Raw genomic sequence first — 24,299 nt, forward strand, 5'->3', positions numbered from 1 at the left:
CCTCTTTTAATATAGGAATAACAAGGGATACTTCCCAATCTTTCGGGAGTACTGCCGAATTAAGAGAGGCCTGAAAAACTACCACAAGAAATTTACTTAAAGGTTTAGCGTAACGGCCGAAAGAAAGTGTTGGGAATGCCATCTAGAGATGATTTTACATTGTACCTGAGGAGCATGTTAAGTACACCTTGACGAGATATGTCAACGTTAGAGGGGCATGAGGGTGAAGTTTGGGCGGAGTGATGAGGGGGCGGGGAGACGACGCTGTGTAAGTGGCCATTGAAAAAGTGAGCGATAGACATGGTAGAAAGATGGGGGAGTTGGACAGGACGCGTACCTATTAATTCAGCGCGAAAACAACGGAAGAAACCGAGTTAGAAAGACACAGGACGAGCGCCGTCATGGGATCCGTTATTGGAAGGCTGTCGTGGATAATATTCGTTATGGTTATCTTCTTTTCTTTAACAAACTTCCAGAACTTCTGGGGGTCTTCTCTAAGTAAATTAAGCAGTGTGTTGCTAACTTAATTTTTTTTGGGCACGCTCAATAGATTCTGAAAGAACGACACGAACATTGGTTAGATTGTTAGAAGCGGGACCTTTAATTCTTAAACGTTTGGCTTTACGTTTTAATTGAATAGTACGCCTATCCATCCATGGTGCATGCTCAGCTGACTTTTTAAGTTTGTTCGGTATGAACTGAGCAAGACAGAACAGACACGTGAATTTAAACATTTCCCAAAGCTGCAGGACCTCACTCTGACAAAAATCAACAAAAGTCAAGGTAAGCTGTTATTGCTCACATCATCGACATGCGCCAAATCTTTAACAACCTTAGGCGGATGCGCGTCATTAGCACGTTTCACATTCAATGAGAAGGAAACAACGCCCTTCCGCGGTGGCTTAGCGGCTAAGCACGAGGTCGCGGGATCGAATCCCGGCCGCGGCGCCCGCATTTCCCGTGTCCTGCGCATTGTGGGTACTTCAAAGCTCCCGTGGTGGGCATAATTACTCTGGAGTCATCCACTACGGCGTGCCTCATAATCAAATCGAGGTTTTGGCACGTAAAACCCCTAAATTTATTGATTCAAGGAAACAGGTTCGGGGTCAGACATGCGAGATTCCACAGACACAGACTAATCAGAAGATGATTATTCAAGACGAAGTCAAGGACCGAACCAAAATCGTTTCCTGGTAGGTTCACGAACAAGTTGTAAAAAGCTGTGGTCGAACATCATATCGAAAAGCACATTTTCATTGAAAACCGAACCGGCACCCAAATTAATACGATCCCAGGATTATGCCTGGCAGATTGAAATCGCCAAATATTAGCTTATTTGTATCGAACTGAGCCATATGCTCACTGGAGCAGAATACTGCCATCTGAGATTACCAATCTTCATATTACGAAATTCACTAGATAAGAAGAATCGAGAAGCCCGAGCATAATTGCGGTCATTGCAGACAGACCCGACTGTGCCCACATTGAGCTCCAGCCTAACCTGACCTTTTTCGTCACTGCAATGACGTTAGGCAATATTGCAACTTCATAGCAGTTTCATGCATGGTTTACGTACAGAATTGGCAACTGTGCTCGCCGCAGACTGTAGCACAAACTAGAATTTCAAAATGCCGAGAATCGGCTTTATCGAGGTGATGTTAGGGCTTTCCCCAAGTACATCAAGAGCTTATGTCGAAACTTTATATCATTAGCTCGCTTATATGTTGTTCGTCGTTACTTTTGCCTCGTCCTATGTACTGAATAATTTCTGTTTCAATCAGCTGCTCAATAGTCACCGTTGTGGGGTACTCTGTCATGTGTCTTGACGTCACTGCCGGAGCTAACAATTCTTTGCGCAGAGGTGGCTACAGGCGTTTCGCGAAGGCATTAATTGATATTCAAGCGATATAATTTAGGAAGCATCACTGGTCGATATGCTCATCACTGACACCATCTAATTCGCAATCACGTCATCAGCATCCCACTCAGCTACGCCAAAGCACTTATGTTTAGCCAGGGACTCCCGTATATGTTTCTCCTCAATTTAATGATATATAAAAGAACACGAGATGCGTGAAGGGAGGAAAGGGAACGGACACGGCCACCAAACAGTGGCCGCGGCGCATGCCCGGACGAGACGCGTTTGTCGGCAGCGGAAGGGAGGCGAAGCGGGCGGTCGAAAGGCCCGCCGCGCGGCCCAGCGCTGCTCCATTTTCCGCGAGGGAGAGGAAGGGGGGTCCAGCGCTGCTACAGCGACGCCGAGAGGAGGTTGCGCCAGCGGCGACCGCCAGGGCAGCGGCGGCGGCGTTACGGAGGCGGCCCCACGTGACGAGCAGCCGCCTGCGAGCACGGATCGGCAGAGGCAGGCTAAGAGTCGGTCGGCAGCGAACACCGTGAGCCAGTCGTCTTGAGAAGTCGAGCTTCGGAGGAACCCTGCCGCCCTCGGAATGGCCCCACAGCTGCAGCCCGCGGCCCTGGCCGCCGCCGCCGCCTTCTTCCTGACGCTGGCCACGCTGCCTTCGAGTGAGTGGCGTCCGTAAAGGTCGAACAGAGGTCGGCCTCGCACGCGCCGCTCTTCTGCGCGCCATCCCATTCGCTGCCGCTCCCCGGCTTCATCTTTCCAGCGCCGGGTTCGAGCCGCCGCCGTAATCTGTGCACCGGGTCGCTCGCGCGCGCGATGTGGCCAGCCCCGGCGACAAGCAGGCTCGTGCTATACGGGTTCTGCTCGCGGCTATTGAGCGAAGGCCATTTGCACCGATCAGCCCGGCGAAACCGCATTGAGAAACCTCGTGGCCTTAGCGGAGAAACGCGCGCGCTCCTGCTCATCTCCTGATCTTTGACAGGCGCAAGCGGGTGCAAACAGCTTCTTGGGCCCACGGGTTCCGCATCCGGCATCTCGCCTATAATCGCTGGCTCTATCAACGGGCGACTGTGTTTTCCCCCTTCGTTGCTTCGTGGAGGCGCAAGAGTACGGCGGTTTCTTCGCAGTGAGCGCGGCGAACTCTCGCCACTGGTTTCACTATTGAACGTAATGTAGTGGCGGCGCCGCGATTTCAGTGCGTAACACTAACCACTCGTGGAACGAAGTGCGATGCAATAGGTAGCTACGTGAAACGCTAATGTTTTACCTTGCTGCCTATTGAAAACCATTGCACGGGATGCTTGCTTATATACACGGATGATCCTTTTGTCCCAGCAGCCAGGTTTGATATCATCCTAAGCGACCGCCCGAACGTTACGGTTCCTTCTGACGCCTTCTAGGACTCCGTTGCACAGTCGCTTTGTGAACATGCGTAGCTGAGTACATTCACGTTAAAACAGCAAATAACAAATTTCCCTCCTATCTGCCTGGCAATTTGTCAGAGAAGAACGTTGCGCACCCATTATTCCGAAACTCCTTCAGCTCATTTCCTCCTCCTCCTCCGTTCTGGTATATGACAATTACCCGGAAATAATGTGCTGCCTCTGCTTGGATTGTGTTCATCTTGGACGAAAGCATGATTAACAGCTTCTCATTTTAGTTTTCACGGCGCATTTCTAATTTATTAATTGGTGATCACCGTGAGAGAAAGACTCATCTTTCTGCTCAGAATATTAGCGCCAGTGGATGTGTTAGCGTTAAGTACAGCAATTTATTCAATCTGCTTGAAGAGCGCATCAGTTCCACGCAATATTATCTGACCTCCATTTACATTTTATTATGCAGTAACCAGTGCGGGCATATCTTGCAGCCCTCTTTATTGACTGAACTTGAACCAGGTGCTAGAAAGATCAAACACCGTTTTTCTCCGTTACAGCAACCAAAGTGGCACCACAGAATGAATTATTTGGCCACGAATCAATGATGTTCCGGTAAATGGGGCTACACGCGTAGGATGGAGAGTGATGTTCATTAGAACGGCACATCACGAAGGTTTCTTTCACGCTTTCAAGTGATTACATGGATGCAAGGACTCACTCGTTGCATGGATTTTCTTCTACAGTCCGTTATTTATTTTACACGTGACCACTTCTTCCCTGCTTGGGTTCCCTGGTCAGCGTTCCCTGGTTAGCCCTACCCGTAACCCCTGAGCTGCACAATAATAATTAAAGGAAATTTTCGAAACTTAAAGCATGCCAAGTTAAACAGACGAATATTTCAAGCGTAGTAGATGCGCGCTAGCGCATCCACTGCCTATGCACAAACAGTCAGTAGGAAAACCTTACCTTTCTTATTTGTTTCTACTACAGCACCTCGAGAGTACCCTCAGTAGCTGCAAGCAGCGCAGTTGTCGGCGCCTGCTAGGTATAACAACGAGAATAACTTTCGGAACGCATGACTGCACGAGACGCGAAAGCAGATGATGTAACGGGCGGATGCACACACGCATAACAAGTACGGGCTGATATGCACGCAGACGGCAGTAACCATACCAACGTCAAAGGCCGATTAAAGTCTCCGCCGTACGTTACCGGTGTTCCGTCAGTGAGTGTACGCTAACAAACACACACTGATAGGACATATTGTGCATATTAAGCCATCTAGATAACAGCGTACTCCGCGCGTCCGGACATATTCGTGAACATTTCGCCGTGAAAGACACGCAGTGCATATGCGCCTGCTGTTCTATAGGGATGAGGGAAGCAGGATGCGTGACGTCCTTCAGTGTATTGGAGGCCTAACTCGCAGGATGCGTCTAGAAAAAGTGGCGTTGAGGCACGACCTCTCGGAATAATGGCTCACTGAACAGTGGGCTGCTTTTCGGTACTTCAAGATGCCCTTTCATCTGGTCCGTATATACTCTTGCCGTGGTGTCTGACCTGTGCGTGGGGCAGAGTCTCGCACAGTTCGACGCGACCGCCTCGGAACCCGATACACTTGCTTATGCTGCGCCACCAAGTTTGCCTGTTCATATTCGCCTGGTTTCGATGCGCGAGTTGTTCTTATTCAAACGGACAGGACATTATAGCTGTAAAGGGACAGGTTACCGACCTCTTCTAGAATCTTTATCGGGGTGGTTACAAGTGCGGCGTGCGACCACTTCGCGACTCTCACGGCGGCATTTTGTGGAGAACTTTGCACGGGAGATACCGCGTGACTTGTTCTTGCAGTGCAATGACAAGTTGATAGCAATGTAGCATGATGTGATGCGTACTCGGCGACGAAAAGGTTTCAATGCGCAAAATGTGCCTGTGAAGAACGGTGTTGCTTGCGCGATATAGCTCTGCGTCTCTAAACTTTACGGGAGCATCGCCATAAACCGCACAACGGCCCGCTTCTCAGCCTGCACGCTTTCTGCCACGAAACAGGCTGTAAGGGAAGAGCTAAAAGAAAAAAAAAAGGAACTCAATCTGTGAGCGAAGAAGGAAAAAGGACATCGTGTTCCGACCTATATTACTTGCGCCTTTATTTTACTTTATGAGAAAAACGAAATGTGGCCATAATAACGCAGATTTCAAATATTGAAAGGTTTGCCTGCAGGCCCTCGCTCGAAATTGAGGTCGATATGAACGCTTGAATACTAACGAGGCGTTTTCCCCAAGAGTGGGGAAGCAGAAGGGTGTTTCGAAGGTCGTGGCACTGTACTGCGCACCGACTTGCCATTGTCGGGCCCGCTTCTTGCGGTTGCAGCAGTACAGCGGCGAAAGACGAGGCCGACAGCAAGGGGGTAGTAGCTGCTACACGGGAGCGCCCCTGCGCGGTCGCGCTTTGCACCCGCACGCGCCGGCAACGGCGCTCTTTTTCGCGCACGCCTCGTTCGGCTCGGGGACCAGCGATCTGTGACGCTGGTTTAGCGCGTTTCGCAAGGACGTGCCGGTTGTGGCAATGGCTGCGAGTCGAGCGCACGCGGCACCAATCCGAAAATGAGAAGGGAAGTGGGTGGCGCGACTGTACCAAGGCCTCGCGCGACCGCTCTATGCTTTCTTCATTCAGTGTAGACGTAGTTCGTTAACGCTGCCGACAGCGTCGTCACGTTCACGGCGCTGGCCGGTCGGTGTAGCAGTTACCGTGCCTTCACCTGTACTTCCGCGGCAGTTGGCGGTTGCAGATGCAGCGCACTGGGCTTATTGTGTACAGTAAGGCAAAAAAGTAGCATAAAGAACGAGAAAATATATCCGTACAGGCGAACTGAGAAATCGATGGCTGAGGTCAACGACTTGGGCGCGAACGATCGTTTTTTTAGCTAAACGTGACGGCAAACGGAAGACTGCCGTCGTTTGTGCTTTTTTTATCTGTTCGGCATACACAGTATGCCATTTACAAGGGTTGCCGGTGTCTGGTGGAAACATTCTGCACTGGTATGCTGAGTAGGGTTTGCTGGGACACGATACGAAGTCAAACTAGAGCTTCTGGAGAAGACACGCACAGTAGAAAGGCACAAAAAAAAAATAATGCGGTGCCTGTCTTTTCGCCATGCTCTACGTATCCCCGCAAGAAGCGTTCTCAACCTTTGTGACTTAATGCAATTGTGTTGACTCGGGTGGCCCCGAGATCAGCACATGTGAACCAGATCTTATGATACCAGAAGCCTTTGCAGATTCTTCGCTAACGTCGACATAACGAGAGCCCGCAGAATTCTTGGATACGTATGCTGAGGCTTCCGTGTTTTAGAAATCGGACGTCTTGCCGGCGCCCTTCTCGCCGTCGCTCGATTCTTGCGAAAGCGTCAAAGGTTGACGCACTCTTTCATTGTTATATCATAAGGCTTCCTTGACGGCCGCTGCCCGTCATGGCTGGTTAGACGTCGTCGGTGGAGCTTACCCCTTTATGCAATGATGTGCTGCATATGGCTAAGCTGTGCCGTGTAGCTTGAAGCTGCCTCTTGAGAGGTTACAAATTGCGGGCGTGATAATTTTCTCTCTGCCCTTTTTTTGTTTTAATTGGCGCTTATGGCAAGGAACTACCTTCCAAGACGTCATCTTGACTTTAAGTACGAGAGAAAAAAAAAAGGAGGTGGAACTGCTTACGTTGTTGAACGAGCTCCCACTACGTCAAACGAAATGACACACTAAGCATATTTATCTGACACCAGCCCCGTTTCCTTCTGAACCCCGAGCTCTCCTCCATGACCAGAAGTCCATTCTCCGACGGAATACATGTACTTATACCCATATGTGTCTGCTTCCTTCCCCTCAGCATCTTCCTGGTTAAATGCAAGTCTGTCTTTGGAGGCTTCGGGTTGGGCTGGCCCTATAACACCTGCCGTCACGTCTACGCCTGGGGATCTGCAAGTGACAACCCTACAACGTTTTGTCCCAGCTGCCCAGCGCCTGTGTGTACGGCGGACGTTCACCAACCTTTGTGACTGCCCGCTGGAGCAAGGATATTATAGACACAAGATGCTTAGGGAGGTCAAACGAAAGCCTGATGTTCCGGGGGACTATACTCCTTGGATAACGCACAAGTGCGCCAACTCATTGCCCCGGTATCTGCATCACACACGGCTGCTCGCATTTATGTGATGTCACTTTCGTTAATTTTTACTACATATATGCCTCGTGGCAAATCCCCCGAATAATAATAATAATAATAAAAAATGGGGGGGGGGGGGTGACGGGTTAAGAACTTACTCGTTTTCTATACTCTCCCCTCAGACCATTTTCTTTGTTTCTTTCTTCTCATTTTTTTTTCTAAGCCGCTGTAGTGGCCCAGTGACTATGTCGTTCTGTCGTCAAGCACGAGGTCGCAGATTCTATTCCTTTTCGTGGCGGCCGCATTCCGCAGGATGCGGAATACAAAAATGCACGTTTACTGGGCTTTAGGTGCATGTTAAGCAACTCCGGGTGGTCGAAAGTGATCTGTAGCCCTCCACTGCGGTCATCCTGAAAGCCCGTGTGTAATCTCGGGACGTTAAACTCTGCCTCGTTATTTTTTTCCGGTTCACTAATGCGGAAAATACTTCAGAGGGAAGCATAAGGCACAGAGGTTGGGGGGGGGGGGTGAAGATTCCCGTTTTTCACGCATCCTCGTTCTTACCGTTAGCGCTTGTGTGGTCACGTTGCGTGGTTGCAGTAGTTTATTCGTGTTCCCAGCAACGCTGCGTTTTGACTGGAGCGGCGAAACTGCTCTGGCATCTGGGCGTCAGGAGCTGCGGACGCTGTTCGTTACGTCATGCCACTGTGACGAATGGCACCGCAGGAAGGGGCATGAATGGAGGCGCGACGGCACATGGGCGGCAGTCTGGCCCGCTGGGAGAGTCGCCCTTGGGCAAGCCGCTGCTGCCTGTTTATGCCCTTCTCCTCGTAGACAGAAGTTCGGGACGGGGAGTCGCGACGAGGGAATTACGATCAGCTGAATCCGCCCTGCTGAACAGGACACCAAGCATCCGCGCGTTGCTCATACTTTACACCTCGCAGTGCAAGCACGTAGCTTGATAGGCCGTGCGTGCTGCAATTTGTGCCTCTTGGATGCCCAAGCGCCACACTGTAAAGTAATTTACACCCTTAAAAGTTAAAAAGGGTTTAAATCTGTCTATAAATCACACCGTTAGGGTGTGATTTATATTAAACGGATACCCTAAGGGTGTGAGTTATCTTACAGCGTATACTGTTGTGACGACTGCAGTGTGCATCTGTCTATAAATCACACCGTTAGGGTGTGATTTATATTAAACGGATACCCTAAGGGTGTGAGTTATCTTACAGCGTATACTGTTGTGACGACTGCAGTGTGCATCGAAAAGCTAGAAGGATGTGTCGGAAACATATCGGCGGAGACTTCTTCTTTACTTCTCTTTCTTTCTTTCTTTCTTTCTTTCTTTCTTTTTTGACAAGCATGCTTCAAACGTAGCACAAAGAGTAAGCACGCACTCACTGCTCACCGCCCGGTTTCATGCGCCTTTTATCGTTAAAAAATAATAAACACTGTTAATGCCACCCGCTCCGAGCGCTCTCCCTTTCCGTTGTGAAAGCGATGAAATTGAGCCATCCAGTGGGGGAAGATTTTGCTTGTACAGCACATCTTATTTTATGCCTGCCCCGCGCATGTTATCGAGTAGTAGGCTCTGTGGTACGTAATGCTCAGCGTTGACAGCAGGCCACTGTCAGGAGACGCGGATTTAGGACTTTTGATAAACCAAGCGGCGAGTGGCGGGCTGTCATTTATACTGCGGTAGCTATTTTGAGCACTTGCTAACCGCAATGCATGGCGTTGCTGTCAACGTCGGTTGTGAGCAGCTGTGGCCGTAGTGATCTCCTATCATATGCCTGACATCGTTCTATATTAGCGGCGAAAGAATGTTTACGGCATACCCACAGCTCGGTCGCGGCGTGTGAAGACGCCATTGACGCGATGCTGTCGTGGTTGTTATGGCAGAGATAATTACAATGAATTTAGTTTCACGTAAACAAGCGAAACGTTACAACATTTTTGATACAAGCGAAGCCGACAATTCATTGAAGAGTTGCGAGAGGGGCTCATACGATCATTACAAATGACAGTAAAAAGAACCGTGAATAGCGCAGGGACATTGCTATTATCGCAACAATGTGACACAAAGCATCTGATTATTTTCAACTTCAATGCAAGAACTTAAAGGGGCCCTGAACCACTCCCTTCGGGCTTGGTGAAAAAACGCAGACATGTGGATAGCATACGCTGCTGTGAACATCTCAGCCAAATTTTGCAGTCGTGCGCGGCGCGTGGATCTGGCAGACGGGGCATGAAGTCGCCTTTCTCTTAAATGCTGTCTTTTCAACGGAAGCCTGCTCCTCACTCTTTTCTGGACGCTTTATTTCATAATATAACAGATTCCCATACGCGGTTGCTATTGGCTAACAGCTGACATCAATCAAGACGGGTGTTTGGCTCAGTGCGCTTCTTCCTACTGTTGCTGTGTGTATTTATTGGTGCAGTTTAATAAAGAAGCGAAAATCTGCTTTAGAATTTCGATAATAATTACATACTTGCGGAAGAAGCCGACCGTCGCCTGCTCACGCTCGGCCGCGGCCGCCCGCACAGTAACTAAACGTTGGCCGCCCTGCTTATTGGTGTCGTAGCCGCCGGGTCTCGCTAATTTCGACTGGTTTTGAACACTCAACTAGTCTCGAACCACGCGAAACTTAAGGTCAGACTCAAGTACTTCTTTCTCCGTGGTCAGAGCACACGCACGCTTGCCAGCGCTCGCTCGCTCCTGTCCGCTCCCGGTTAGACGCCTTCGCAGACTTCGCTTCGTAATGAGCTTCGAAATGCGCAAGCTGGAAGTGGCACTATCCGTCGGTCAAGCTGGTGCAGGACAAAGCCGGTCCGCACCACGTAGCACAGCCACACGGGAGCATGTGACCGTGAGCGCTCATTTTAGCTCTGTCGTGCACAGAGCCAGTGCTGTGATTGCATGTAGCTGCGGTCGAATACGTAGCGTAGGTACCGCGGCCGTCGTGGGGTGCCGTGACAAGTCCATTGGCCAAGTGCACTGCTGCAGCTCGCCGAGGACAAGCGCGTTTGGCGCGTCGTAGGCGCTCATATCGGAAATAGTGGCGTCTGCGTGAGCATCCAATATCGAATTTGCACTGCGCGCCACGATGACGTTCAGTAGGATACGCGTTGTGGGCACACCCCACTCCGCCGTAGCATTCACCGTGCAAATCATTGAAGAAGGAGCGGAAGAACCGCGAACGGTATGCTTGATTGCCAATAATGCACCTCTGCTGAGTGCATTGAAGAACCTTTTGCGGCAAAGTATTTCTGAAATAGTCTAATTTAACTTGAAATGCATTTCTATACATCGATAAAAAATGGTTGAGCGCTCGCCCTTTCAGGAATATGAAATTAACGGGTACTAAGGTAGCTTTTCATTGTTATATCAGAATGAAAATGTATACCGTTCTAATTGAGACGTCGTAATTAATTAATTTAAAATAAAACACCGGAGAGGGAGACTGGGGAAGTTTCATGAAACGGACCCGACTTGCATCGCTCCGCCATCAGGTCGCCGCCGCCAAAGTGCTCAGCGCTCGCGGCGGCCGCTGTTGCGATGGTGCGCGCTGCAGCAGAGGCGAGCACCGAGGGCAAAGCGAGGCTCCTGTGGCGCGCACGCTCTAGCTGCTGTACCTGTTTCGCACTTCGGGCGAAATATTTTGTGCCGCAGTTGCCCTGGCTCATCACGGAGGAGTCGTCATTTCGCGGCCACGTGCGAGTCATGTAGTGCATCCTTCCTCATCCTATGCCTGCATGCACCAGCGCAGAACGGTTCGGACAGACGGTCCCGAATTCGTTCTGCTCTTTGCCGATAAATTCTTGCTCTTCCGCTTGCTGCTGGCGTTAACTGCGAAGCGGATCTTTAGCCATACTTTATTTCATTGTTCCACGACTTCATTTGTGAGCAGAGCTATAAGTACAAGCTTCTGGGTTTCGTTGCGAACCGTGTTTTATTTTTATTTTAATCTTTTTTTTTTTTTGAAGAAAAAGCTTTAGTAAAGAGGGGAGTGGCGCTATGCGGGAGAAAACAGAGCATTTTGTCAAGTGGTCCGTTGCAAAAGGTAGACTCCGTTGTACACCATTATACAGATCTAAAGCCAGCAAAATACGACCCACTCTGTCTTTTGAATTAGCAGGGAATGGAAGCTTATGATGTGAACGTGGTGAATTAAGGTCACGTTCATTCCTTGGCATCGTGTGGTGACTTATGGTGAATGTCTCGTATGAAATGACTTTAACAGCCCGAGCAGTTTGTTAAATAAACACGTGCAAAAACAAAACTAGGATGGACTTAGCTTGTCGGCTCTTCGCTCTTCCTTATCTCTTCTGGGTAGTTTTCTTCTTCATGCCCGAGTTTAAACAGAAACGCCATTTAATTATGTTTGCGGTTTAAATTTGCGAGTGCAGCGGCCTCTGGGTGGCCGGGTTACTATAGTGAGATAGCTCAGTCATCTGCAGTGTTTATCGCTATAGTGGGCAACGCTTTTCTAGTTAACTGAAATTGGACAGGCTGCTAGTCTCCTAGCTGTTTAATGGCTGTTGGTCGGTTTACCTGCCGAGCAATGAGTTACGGGTAATGATAATAGAATTATGACAATTCGCGATTGCTGTGGAGCGGTAGAGCGACAATGAGGCTGTATGACACCCAAGAAATCGCGTGTATGAGTGTTGCATCGCCCATGCTTATGCCCGCTGATTGTCTCGCAAATATGCGTGAACAAGGTAATATTCCTTCGTTTTTATGCACAGTAATTTTGATGGTCGTGAAAGCGGTATGTGCTGCGCCCTGCGCATCAGGTTCCCTTCTCAGTTATAGACTTCGCCGTCAGGCTGCTAAGTGCTGTTTGTGCCGCTTTTGTAGAATAACTTTCGTGGTGAGCAAACACTGACAGGCCTACGCATCCACGGGCTGCGATACAGCTTAACAGCGCACATCAAAAAGCGATAAGGAACGGTAAACAGACACGGGGACTGACGCCAATGTGGGCGCAAACTTCAAGAGCCGCGATGGGCTCACGTCCTCTCTTCACCGCCCGTCGTCTCAAACTGTTGACACGCACGGATACAGAGAGGTAGTAACCCGCGCCTATCTGCTGCCGAGGCCGCGGATTCGATTCCCCTCCCTAGCGGCAGCATTTTGATGGGAACGGGATGCAAAAAAGCTACGTATTGTGCCATGCCTTGGGTGCGTGTTGAACATTCCCAAGTTGTCAAAGTAAATCCGGAACCCCTAGCTACTGCGTCTTTCGTGGGCGGATGTTATACGGGGCGCTCGATTTTTTTTTTTTCGGGGGGGGGGGGGGGGGGAGGGCAGGAATTCAAGTCGATTTTCAGCAGCTTCTAAATGCCTGGCCCGCAAGATGTGGTCAAGAATAGCGGCCTTATGAAGCATGGCACTGCGTTCGTTTCCCGACGAACACGGCCGAGGCTGTAGTGTACGCCGCGGTCGACTGCATCTTTGTTCTCCGGCCGTGCACGAGAGTTTTCTTGCGCGCACAGATTGCTGTCGTGAAGCGCGGCGCGCGGTCCTCGTCCCTTCTTGTCGCCGCTCCCTATCGCCAAGACGACAGCAGCCACTCGAGATAGCGGCCACTTGAGTGCGGATAATGGCGATCCGGCGGTGAGCACACCGCCGGCGAACGCGCAAGACGCGTCTCTCGTCTTCAGGAGGACCGAATCGAGTGCGCCAAAACCTTCTGGAAAAACACTCGAGAACTACCGGAATTCGCCGGCGTGCTCCGCGTTTTCCTAAGCAGTCTCTGGAAGTTTGCCTCGGAAAGAATACGCCCGCTTCAGGCGACGCACGGGACCGATTTTTGGTGACGACCACTCGCTGGCGAGCGGCTTCTTCCTTATACTGAGCAGAATGGTGAACAGGGCGAAGTTGGTGATCGTTCATGGTTGCAGGGGTAGCGCTAAGCTGACGAGGGACGAGAGAAAGGCACCGTACGACGGACAAATAAGCGCTGACTTTCAACTGATGGATTTTATTAGGAATGTGTTTATACATGCGCCCTGCCTCATGCGCAGGAAATGGGTGACAGAAAAGAAAAAGAACAGTTTAGCTGGGTGCATTGCAATAGCTACAAAGCGAAACACTCCCAACTCGCCCCCCCCCCCCCCCCCCCCACACACACACACATACACAAAGCAGAAAGAAAAGGCAGGTTTTCGTTGTCAAGCGATCGACCTCTAAAATGTCGAGCTCCCGAAGAGTTATATTCAAACTTGCACGAGCGTGGCACTCGCTGTCGCGCGTGGACCGCGCAAGAAAATATTACAGCCTTCTAGCTTGGTCGATCTTTGTTACCTCACTTCCGTGTTATTTTCTATACGACGTGACAGTTCCGACAAGGTTGCCGCTTTAGTAGGCAGCGTCTGGGTATTTCTCGGGAGAGCACGGCAACAATTATGGGACCCGAGCTTCCGCGGGTGTATTGCAAACGTCTGTCATTGAGAAGCATTTTCCCTAACTCCACCGAACGGCTCGGATTTTTAAAGAACGCATTCTTATCCGTACAGGTCACTTTATTCTTCTCATTTTGCTTTTCTGTTCGTCTTTCTAATTCGTGCAGTCTTGCTGTTCCGATCCGTTAACTAGGGTAGTTTTTCTTCTTTATTTTTAAAGATGCACCACAATTGAAAGAAAAATTGCCTGTGGCAGACAGTAAAATTTTAACCCTTTATCTAAATTACTCGATGATGCGGCCATTACGTCTACGACAGATCAAAATGCTTAATTGATTAATTAGATTGATTACTCAAATCAACTAATTAATTACTTTACGACACATATTTCAATCTACGAATTGTAGCAGTGAGTATATATGCGAGACATATCGACTTGGAACGACTTCTGAGGAGGGCACCAGTTTCGCGATATGCGCCGTCAATGCATTGTTCTACTTACATTTGAAAGAAAACGCTGTTTCATGCATGGAAGCACAAACGTAACGGGAGCGCCAAAGCATTTCGTAGGACACGTTTAAAATTAATATCTCGAAACTGGTATAGCCTTGACAATTCGTTCCAAGTCGATATGCCTTGCATACTCACTAGCTACAATTCGGAGATTGAAATATGCGCCGTAACGTAATTAAGAAGTTATGTTACTATGTTAATGATTCAATTAAGCATTTTGATTTCTCGTAGAAGTAATGGCCGCCTCATCGAGTAACTTAGATTAAGGGTTAGAATTGTGCTATCTGCCACGGGCAATTTTTTTAAAAATTTAGTGCAGTTAAAAAAAGCGCCATGTATAGCAACAGAGTAGCCGGGATCGGAGTTGCTCATGGGCAATCGCATGAGCAACGCACCATATAATCCAAAGCTAAATGCAGCTCAGCTACTTCAATAACGTGATTTGCAATAGTTCTGGATGAACTCGTACAGTCAACCACAAGACCTTACGGAAGACAAGGTCTGAGAAAACGCTGGATATCTGCGCAGCGTCACAACGCAGCCATTTACAGCCTCTGCCAGTGTATGCGAACAACACTGTGATGGTCGGTTTCACTGACTAATTGTTACAGGCTGCTCAGATATTGAACGTTTTCCGAGATCCCTTGGTTCATAAGCTTTTGTGGTTAACTGTACCTATACGTTCGTTTTCGCGGTACACATTTCGCGTCTCCTTTTGGGCAGCCATAGGCGAAAACATCGAACGCACTTACTAATCGCTGTCCCTGACTGTACGAAACATTGCGCCGCTTTTCTTCTAAATATAGCTTAGCTTTGACAAAACTCACCGACACAGTTTTAGACTGCGAAATTAGCTTTTGTCAGATGCATATGCCGAAAGAAGCGTGACTGTTATTAGTAACTGTCTTTATTGAGATTGTGTACATTTCTCATCTGTACCTATACGATTTCTTTCACTTTTGGTACTACTTTCGGTAGCTATGCAGCACGCTGAGTTAAATTGCACATCACCGAGTGCGTTGTGTGTTGAAAGATCACCCATCTTTTTCCGTCGCTTCCGAAAGTGAAAAAAAAAAAATTAAAAAAAAAATGAAGAGACAAGAGGGAGAGAAAACGAAAAAAAAAGAACGACAGGTAGTCCGCCAATATATTACAGGAGCTTTTAATGGGAACCTTTGTTTCTAGCGACGCGTACGCTTCCACAGTATTCGTCTATACACGTCTAATAAGACGGATGGCGAGGGCCGCGCCATTCCGGTCTAACTCGCAAGGGACTTACTGCCCAGCCAGCGGCGTGCTAAAATTTGCCCGGTCACTTAATAACCTGGCACAGCGCGAAACGCACTTTTTGTGAACTCGGATGCTTTCATATCCGAGGGGGGCCACGTCGCGTAGCCAGGGCGCTGCTCACTGGGCCGGTGAAGCCCGATCCGATCTCTCTCCCTCGCCGGCGACCTATTTTCCAGCGGTGTGGTGCGCTACCGGAGCTTGTCTCGCGGCGACTGACGTCAGGCGGAGTTTGCGTCATAAAAAAAAAAAAAAAAAAAAAAAAAAAAAATTGCTCGTCTTCGCGCTGGCGGCACGTTTGCCGCCGGGCGACGCAACTGTAATCTCGAGGTGCGCCGATAACCGGTTCGTCGCAGATATGTCGAGCACTCGGAATGGGCTTTTGAAGTACGCACCTTTGGCCCTTCGGGGTCTGGCCACCGCCCGTTCTCGCGTTTGTTGCGCGGGGCCAACTTCGATGCTGCCTTTTCGAATGCGTGTAAAAGGCAGAAATGCTTTTCTGGGACAACCGCTGGACCGAATGAAATTAGCTGCATTTGGCAGAGAAAGTTATATTCGAGCGAGTATATAGGAAGCACAATTTTGATTTAGGACCTCGTGTTTTTTTTTTTACATTTATTAGCGGGGGAGAGTGGTAGCGAGAAGCAGAACTAACTGAACGCCGAGACAAACAATGTTGAGCTCTCGTCCCTGTTTGTCTCGACGCGCAGCCGTTCTTTTGCCTCGTGCTACCGCTCTCCCGGGTAATTGTGACGTACTGATTAGGCCGAACCGCTGCTCTTTTTACGAAAGTTGCCGAAAAATCGGCAAGTCAATACAAGTATTAAGTTTACAAGTTCGTAACTCCGCACCAAAAATAGATTTCCCAGTTCTGTAAAATGTATCTGTTTGGGCGTCTCAACCATATAAAAGCGATATGCGGAATTTACAGCTTACGTGAAACTGTTAGTCTTTCAAATGTATTACTCACCAAATAGTCGCATGTTTGAGAGCGGCGTACAATGCATAAATTTTGTCTCCTTTAAGTGTATTATCAGGTTCAGTTTGCAGAATTGGGGTATTTTACTTATTACATAGGTCCGTCGTAGAAAACTGTGTACTTAGCTTTCTTTTTTCTTTATTTTCAGTCATTTTTGTCAAAGCTTGTCGACCTAAAAGGAAAAGTTTACTTCCTACTAGCTACTAGCCATTAACTTTTTTTTAAATGCAACAAATCCCACCAAAAGTGCTGCAGTGGTTGCCGAGAAAAACGATTTTTCCGTTCCCGTATATTCAGATATATGAACCCTGAACTAAAGCTGGTTCCTGCACATGTAAAATCCATCGGTGGTGGGTATACGCTGTTCTGTACATAAGTCGTGGTCTTTCTTTGATTCGACGAGTAATGAGTGCTGCACTGCGCCACTTGCTCGACGCCTTGTCTACTTGTGAATGACCACAGAACGAGTGACGTGCGGTGCACACCAGTAGTTCTATTGCCGGTCGCATGTGCTCGTCGGTTCAGGTTACATATCGCACAAGAACATTGCGCTTGTTTCATCGGCAGAAAACTGCGCACGAGTTCCACTTCAGTGCAATCTTAGAGCTTGCAGTATTATTTAATACACGTACGTTGCATTACCACTATATAATTCGGTTACCTTATAACATTTTGTTTTTCCGAGCTTTTAGATGAACGCATGGTACAGGTATCCAGTGTTGCAACATCAAACAGGTCCAAGTGTGCGCCGTACGAGGAAAGATGAAATTGTCAATGCCGAACTGTACGGGGATACATTTTTATCAGGCGCCCCTACGTGATGCCATTCCGCTGTACAAAGAAGCACAGTTAGACAGTTAACTGTTAACTTATTTCTAAATCAACCGTAAACTCGAGAGACCATGTGGCCACGGCGGGATTTCGCTCCTCATGGTCGTTTGTTTGCTGCTGGACACAAAACTCATGGCGAAAGAGCGAAAATGGTACTTGAGCTTGTGATTAGCTGGTAGATCTGAGAAAGCAGCGCACCTTTTGTGTTTGAATTGATCACGTGGAACCGCTGCGGAACTAGGGCTTCCTACCAACTGAACATGTCACTATAAGGCCTTGAAGCTGGAGGCCCGTAAGTCCAGGGCGTTATTCCGGGAGGTTTCAATCTGTTCTTAATTTCAGTGGATGCTTACATCCATGATTGTACACCCTGCTTCTACTTCTTAGGAGTGCGTCCTCATGGGCGCTGACAATTTGGGAATGTGTTCTGACTTTAAAATAAAAAAGAAATTATTTAAACCTCCTCTCTCTCTTTCTGCCTCCCTTCCTCCCAATCCTTACTTGTGGCTATGCACTAGATATATACGTACTTGTTTAATAGATATTCTTGCTGGGTGTTCGGGGAATAAGAACTTCAGTAGGATGTTTAAAGTACTCCCCGAGGTTTGATAAATCTGTAGATAGACTTCCTGATACCACTGCCTATATGTTATACGGAAAGGGTAAGGAGAAGCGATAATTACAGCTTTTCTTTTATCTCTTTTATGCACTTCTGTCGGAGTTTAAATTTACGCATCTACAAGGAACAGAGGTATTGCCGCGTTGATCACTTGAAGCTAATGTACTTGGTACTTTGCTGGTATTATGCCAGTGAACAACTTGCATCGGCACCACACGCTGTTCCCCGCTAGCTTCTTCTTTGCAGGGAACCTGTTTTTCGGTAAACGTCACTACATCGAGTGAAAAAAAAAAAAGAAAATAGACATAGAGGTTCAGACCATGTACTATTACTTCCTAGATATAATGCGCTACAAATGTAGAGCTACTTTCCCGGAGATAAGAAGCTCGCAATTCTTTCTTGTTTCTAGCTATTGATCAGCGCAGGACTCGGGCAAAGTCTGGCTCTGTTGTAGGGGAGTTCGGGTCTAGTAGGTCTGGCCTCGCTAAACGGTTCTCACAGTCATAATGATCCACCGAACACGTAGCGCAAACCGATCGAAGTACGCTGAGCTTTGCCTGGACTGTGGTCTAGCGGGCGAGAAAGCCGACAAGCAAGCCGTCATGCCTCAGAGGACGATTACGGAAGGCTTTCGCTTGTACAATCTCTGCCTTTGACGACTTGGCAAACTGACTAGGCTCCTGTATATTGACGGTTGTAGACTATCCCGTAAGCAAATTAAGGACAACTAGCGAAAAGCTTCCCTCGAACGCTCCCCGTGCACGCTCACCCCGTCTAGCTGCAAAGTTTCGAGCTTTACAAGTTTTTTCTCGTCCGCATCGCACACACCTGCTCCCATCGTCTTCGTAGCAGTCGGGAGCACTTTATTTATGCAGCAGACTAAAGCAATTCACAATGGCCCGGCGAGGCAACAAGAGATCGTAATTGGTATAGCTGTGCAGTTAATTGGGTATGGCACGTTCACATAGACCAAGTAGCGAAAGATGGAAAAATGGAAGGTAACAAATATGAAGCCCAAAAGCGCGCAACGGGAGATGGAGCGAGAAATGATTGCGTGAGAGAGCACATTACTGCAGCAAAACGATTCAAAACGCGGGTCAAGAGCCGCGGTGGCTCCTGCTGTGGCTATGGCGTCGCGCTGCTGAGCATCAGATCGCGGATTCGATGCCGGCCGCGACGGCAGCATTCCGATGGGAGCGTAATGCAAGAAACGCTCGTGTATGCCGTGCTTGGGGTGCACGTTAACGAACCGCGGGTGACTGCCATTAATCCGGAGCCCTCGCTGCCGTCAAGACCCACTGTGCAGCTTCGGGACGTCAAAGCCCGCAAGACAGACAGAGACGCCGACAGGGTGAGAAAGAACAGAACGAACGACAGTACACAAACCGTCTATACGACAGTCTACAGCGTTTGTTCTCTCCTTTCGCTCCTTGTCTGCGTATTTAATCGTATCGCCAGAATAGTGTATTCTGCCACCCCGACTCAACTCGTCCAGCTTGTCACTTTTACCATGATAGGCTTGACGTTAATAGATAAAAAGACGGCGGTATAAATTAGAGGGCAGATGCAGGTAGCTGATATTTTAGTTGAAATCATGGAAGAACGATTGTAGGTGGGCGGGTCATGTAAGGCGTATTATAGGGCAGATAAGCAGTGGTAACGGAATGGGTGCCAAGGGAAGCGACATGCAATCGAGGGGGGCAGCAGACGATTGAATGTGAATAGACTCAGGCAAAGGATAGATTCGGCTGACGCAACACGGGGGTAATTCCAGCTCTCTGGTCCGAAAGGACTTTGCCCTGCAGTGCATGGTCTCGAATAAGTCTGATCATATATTTCTTTCCTCACTTATGTGTCACCACGTCTCTGATCGAAGCTTTAGAGTGGCGTGCGTAGGTTTCTCGTGGCATTTTTGTCCTTTCAGTGACTCGGAAATGTTAAAGGAACCTAGTTCACCGGCATGTGCAAGGAATTCACGGAATGCAACAATACGGGCGCATCGCTGAGCCTTTGCCATTCGTCAAAGGCCAGACGTTCTCGCCAGCGCTCGAATTCCAATATCTGTGGTGATTAGGCGTTTCACCGAGCGTTTATAAAAACTGGTTAGAAGCTATAGCTGGCGTGCGTCGGCTGACGCCACCGTTGTCGCGCGGTGCTTGCGTCAGCAGCGTGCGCCCGGACTGCGAATGGTGTCCTTAGAGAAGGGGCGGCAACGACTGTCTGCCTGCTAACAGTGCTTCCCAATGTTTTTCCTTTCCAGCTACCAGTGCCATCGAGTGCTACGTCTGCAGCTCTGCCACCAATCCCGACTGCGAGAACCCGCCATCTACCATGAATACAACAAAGTGCAGTGATTTAAGCAAGGGCTCCAAGTACACGGCTTGCAGGAAGATTGATGAGAACGTCGACTTTGAAGTCAATGGACGTAAGTTAAAGCAACTTTTAATCGTATGCACTGCTGAGCCAAAACACTTGTTCTTTGTGCAGCTGTACGCACGTATGTGACGCGAGCACTCAAAGCAGACTCACGTGCCCTATGGCAAGACAGAGAAGGTTTTCTTTTTTTTTTTTTTCGAGAAGGGTGCGCGCGACCGATACATGGTCGTAAGGGATCGCGTATAGCCTGCATGTGCTTCTGGGCATGTACTTCTGTAGCTCTGAGGCTAGAGTTATTTTCAAGAGAAATTTTCAGTCAATCATATATTATAGTGTTAAACATAGCCAAAGGCAGCTGGCCAATGACGAGAAAGAAGCGTCGTGAATCCGTCCCCCGGTTTTGATTTGATGAAAGGCGGTTGTTGAGAGCCATTCTTGCAGCAAATACTCGGGGATTACTGGCCCGCCACAGTTTAAAACGTTTGACGCCTAATGAATGGTTCATTCGGGAGGCTATCCATATTGCCTGGCACGCAATTTAACACAATGAGTAAAAAATGGAATTTTATTTTTGCTCTTGTTTTCTCAGCGCCGCCTTCCTTTTTTTTTTTTTAATGAGTTTAGGTTAGGCGAGAAAACCAGCCTCAGTAATTTCTAAATACTTTATCAGTAACTTTCTGCGAAGGGTCTTCTATAATGACGGAATGATCGTCAATTCCCGTGCGGATGTTTAATTTATGATTAATTTTTTTTTAATAGGGAAGCACTGACGTGACTTTCTGCGCTAATCGTATGGTATGGTGAATACGTGATAGTGGATTAACAAGCAGCTAAAAAATATGTAAGTTGCCTTTCGGGTAGCCACGCGCTCCACGCTGATGAGTGTAAGTGTGATAAAACTTATTATTGCGATAGGAATTATATGGACGCTCCAGGCAAAATTTCGTCCTCGTCGCCGCCCGTGGTGTTCCGTATGAAGTCCAAGTGCGATAAAATCTCGGCCGCGATGCGAGCGAAAGCTTGCGAGGGTGGACGAAACCGGAAGCCGTCCTGGGCCTGTGTTTGTAAATAGTGAAAGGGCCTACGTAATATTTCGCGATGTTGAGCGTGACGTCGCGGGTTGGATCCCGGCCGCATTCGGATGGGGGCGGAATGCAAGAACACTCGTGGTACCGTGCATTGAGTGCACGTTAATAAACCCCGGGTGGTCGCAATTAATCTGGAGTCACCCATTTACGGCGTGCATCATGTGATAGTTGTCTGGCTCGTAAAACCACAAAATGTAACATATGAACTATACAATATTATGAGGCCGAATTACTGAACATAAGGGAAGTTGGCTAATTTTAACGCAAGTTCTAGAAAAGAAATAATGAAGTGTAATAAATAAAACCATGCACCCGCAGCGGTGGGCGTTCTGCTGCTGAACCCAAAGGCACCAGTTACAGGAGCTCGCTTTTCGGTAAGGACAAAATATCAAAGCGCCTGGTACTGGAATTTCCGTGCACGTTGAAGAACCACAGGCGGTGATAATTTATCCGGAGCTTTCAACTATGCTGCTACTCTTAGCAGGCGGGTCCACTTTACGACGCATAAATGTGTCAGTTAACAGCTTCTCACGGTAGCAGCCATAAGATCAGTCGTATATTTGCTTGTAGCAAGGTACGAGTTCTCGACTAGCCGAAGCAAGCAAACAAAACATCCGCAAGGCTTGCTGAGCAATAGTGTGGCCGCGTTATTCCAGCATATGGTAGCTTGGACAACCGTAATATTTCGCGAGTAACATCGAGAAGCGCGGAGTATCTGCAGCAGTTTCACAGCGTTTCAGTAACGAGCTTTTGCTAATACAAGGAACGCAAACATGCAGGATACGTTCGTGCTCACGAAATTAATACTTGGTGTCCAGCACTCTTGACGATGGTGTAGATCACGTGGATCAGGAGCGCTTTCCCCATAAAATGTGGCAATGGCGTATCAATGCCTACAACCTTTAGAGGTGTGCCTAAGAACTCGACAGTCTGCCTTTATTGACATTGCGCACGTCCCGTCGCTCTCTTCCCCGCCTCTGGAGTAAATTGCCGTGGTCGAGACGCCTCGCGCCACGGTGTTTGTTGTCCTTTCCGAGCAGTGCTGCTTAGCGAGACCGCGCGCGAAAGTGTCGAGCGAGGGTCGCGGTCTCCTTGCGCGCCCTGCCGCATCGTGCGTTTTTTCCTTCCTTCTTCCTTTTTTTTTTTCTTGGGTAAAAGTGTCAAGGCCGTGCCGTGCGCAGAAGGGACAGGCCTGCGAGCTGCGTTGCCTCTGCGTGCACGGCGGTGATGTTTCTCACCTGATAAACTGTCACCGTGGCCTGATTCCACTCTGCTTCAATAGCGCTGGAACACCTGTAATACCGAAACGGCTCATGCACTCCATCCCCGCATCAACACTTTTCACGCAACCTGGCTGGTATGTTTGAACAGCCTGCTGGTGGCGCTGTGAACCCTGCTGAAGTCAATAATCTTACTTGTTATGTGCATTTCTACACATTATGATTCCCGCACCGGCGTGCGAGAACACCCCGCGTCGTCTCACCCCGGGCCCTTTCTCCGCAGTGCCTGCCGTCAAGCGCGTGATCCGCCAGTGCGCCGTGGAGGGCGAGCCGGACAGGCCGTGCTACTACAAGGCCGGCTTCGGCGGACGCGTCAACGTGTGCCATTGCTTCGAGGACAAATGCAACAGCGCCAGCGTGCCGGCCGCCGCCGCCGGCCTGGCGGCCGTGGGCGTGCTACTGGCGCTGCGGGTTGCGTAGCGGCGCGGACCCAGCGCGCCCGTGCTGCGCCGCCCCCGTCGTGAGTCCCACAGCCGGGCTGTTGTGCTCGGGACAGATGCCGATAGCGCCGCCGGACCATAGTCTTCGAAAGTTTCCTTCTCTGCCCAACCTTGGTGACTCGGTTTCCAGTAGCAGCGCCGTCGCTGACCACCTGTTGTACCTCAGTCCCGTATGCTCAGAACCAGCGTTCCAGCTAGCGTCCCCGGTTTGCTATTTGTCTTCAGAGGCAGCCGTTACGTGCGTTCGTTCTTCATTCATAAAAACACACCTCTCGACACGTTCCTTTCGCCAAAGCATGCGCGTTCGCGCTGGCCGTGGCACATACGGCTGTCCTTCCCAAGCCGACACGGCCGGCGAAGCCGCACGCGTCTCCGAGTTGTTTAGCACCTGATCATTATACACGAAAAAAAGGAAATAAAAGAGGTAAAAAAAATAGGATGTCGCTGCTTTACACGCGTCACTTGCTTCGCTTGTGCCACGCTGCCAGAGCTGGCGGGTACGAAGCTGTCTGCGGGAGATGCGCACACGTGCCACGATCCACATAGTATGCCTGTTGAAAGGACGTTCGATGTCGACTTGTGTGCGCTGTTCTGCAACACTTCTGCAATGTTAATCCGATTCGTGCGCGTAGCGGAGCGTAATTAGTGATCCTCCTACATACATAGATGATCTGTCCTAATAAAAAAATAGAAAACGGGAACTCGTACGTTTTTTTTCTTGCTATTCGTCGTGTGCTTGTTACCAGCACACAGCACCAAGGCGAGGTCTAGAGGAAATGACACTTTACAGAACCGCGCATTAATAAAGTCCTGCTGCTATGTGCAGAGGTGGCTGGTTGGCCTCGTTACGAATGACGTTTAAGTGCTGCTGCGGACCCAACATCTGTCACACCGGTGGATGCTCTTATGTTTTTGGGTGAGTGCAGTAGCGACTACGGTCTCCGTGATCTTCCTGAAAAGCAACGGGACTAGGAGATTTTGTGGGAGACCCTCGAGCCTTAAAGTGTGGCACCAGCCCGCTTCAGCGTGTGATCGGGACAGCCATGCATCCTCAGTTTGCCCTCGATATCTGCTACGAGCAG

General features: G+C 49.1%; 1 protein-coding gene across 1 annotated transcript; it reads left to right on the forward strand.

The window, feature by feature from the left end:
• Positions 1-2,307: 2,307 nt before the first annotated feature.
• On the forward strand, positions 2,308-23,918 carry LOC126543905 (uncharacterized). Its single transcript, XM_050191049.2, has 3 exons — positions 2,308-2,523; positions 20,294-20,458; positions 23,001-23,918. The coding sequence occupies exons 1-3, from the start codon at positions 2,448-2,450 to the stop codon at positions 23,195-23,197; spliced, it is 438 nt and encodes a 145-aa protein (XP_050047006.1). The 5' UTR covers positions 2,308-2,447; the 3' UTR covers positions 23,198-23,918.
• The last annotated feature ends 381 nt before the right edge of the window (positions 23,919-24,299 follow it).

The sequence above is a fragment of the Dermacentor andersoni genome, chromosome 1 (genome assembly GCF_023375885.2).
Source record: "Dermacentor andersoni chromosome 1, qqDerAnde1_hic_scaffold, whole genome shotgun sequence".
In the NCBI taxonomy this organism is placed as follows: Eukaryota; Metazoa; Arthropoda; class Arachnida; order Ixodida; family Ixodidae; genus Dermacentor; species Dermacentor andersoni.

Excerpts from the sequence above, each read along its gene's own strand:
- LOC126543905 (XM_050191049.2), top strand. The coding sequence starts at position 2,448 with ATGGCCCCACAGCTGCAGCCCGCGGCCCTGGCCGCCGCCGCCGCCTTC. Across the intron at positions 2,524-20,293 it reads GCTGGCCACGCTGCCTTCGA|CTACCAGTGCCATCGAGTGC; the intron begins GTGAGTGGCGTC and ends TTTCCTTTCCAG. Across the intron at positions 20,459-23,000 it reads CGACTTTGAAGTCAATGGAC|TGCCTGCCGTCAAGCGCGTG; the intron begins GTAAGTTAAAGC and ends CTTTCTCCGCAG.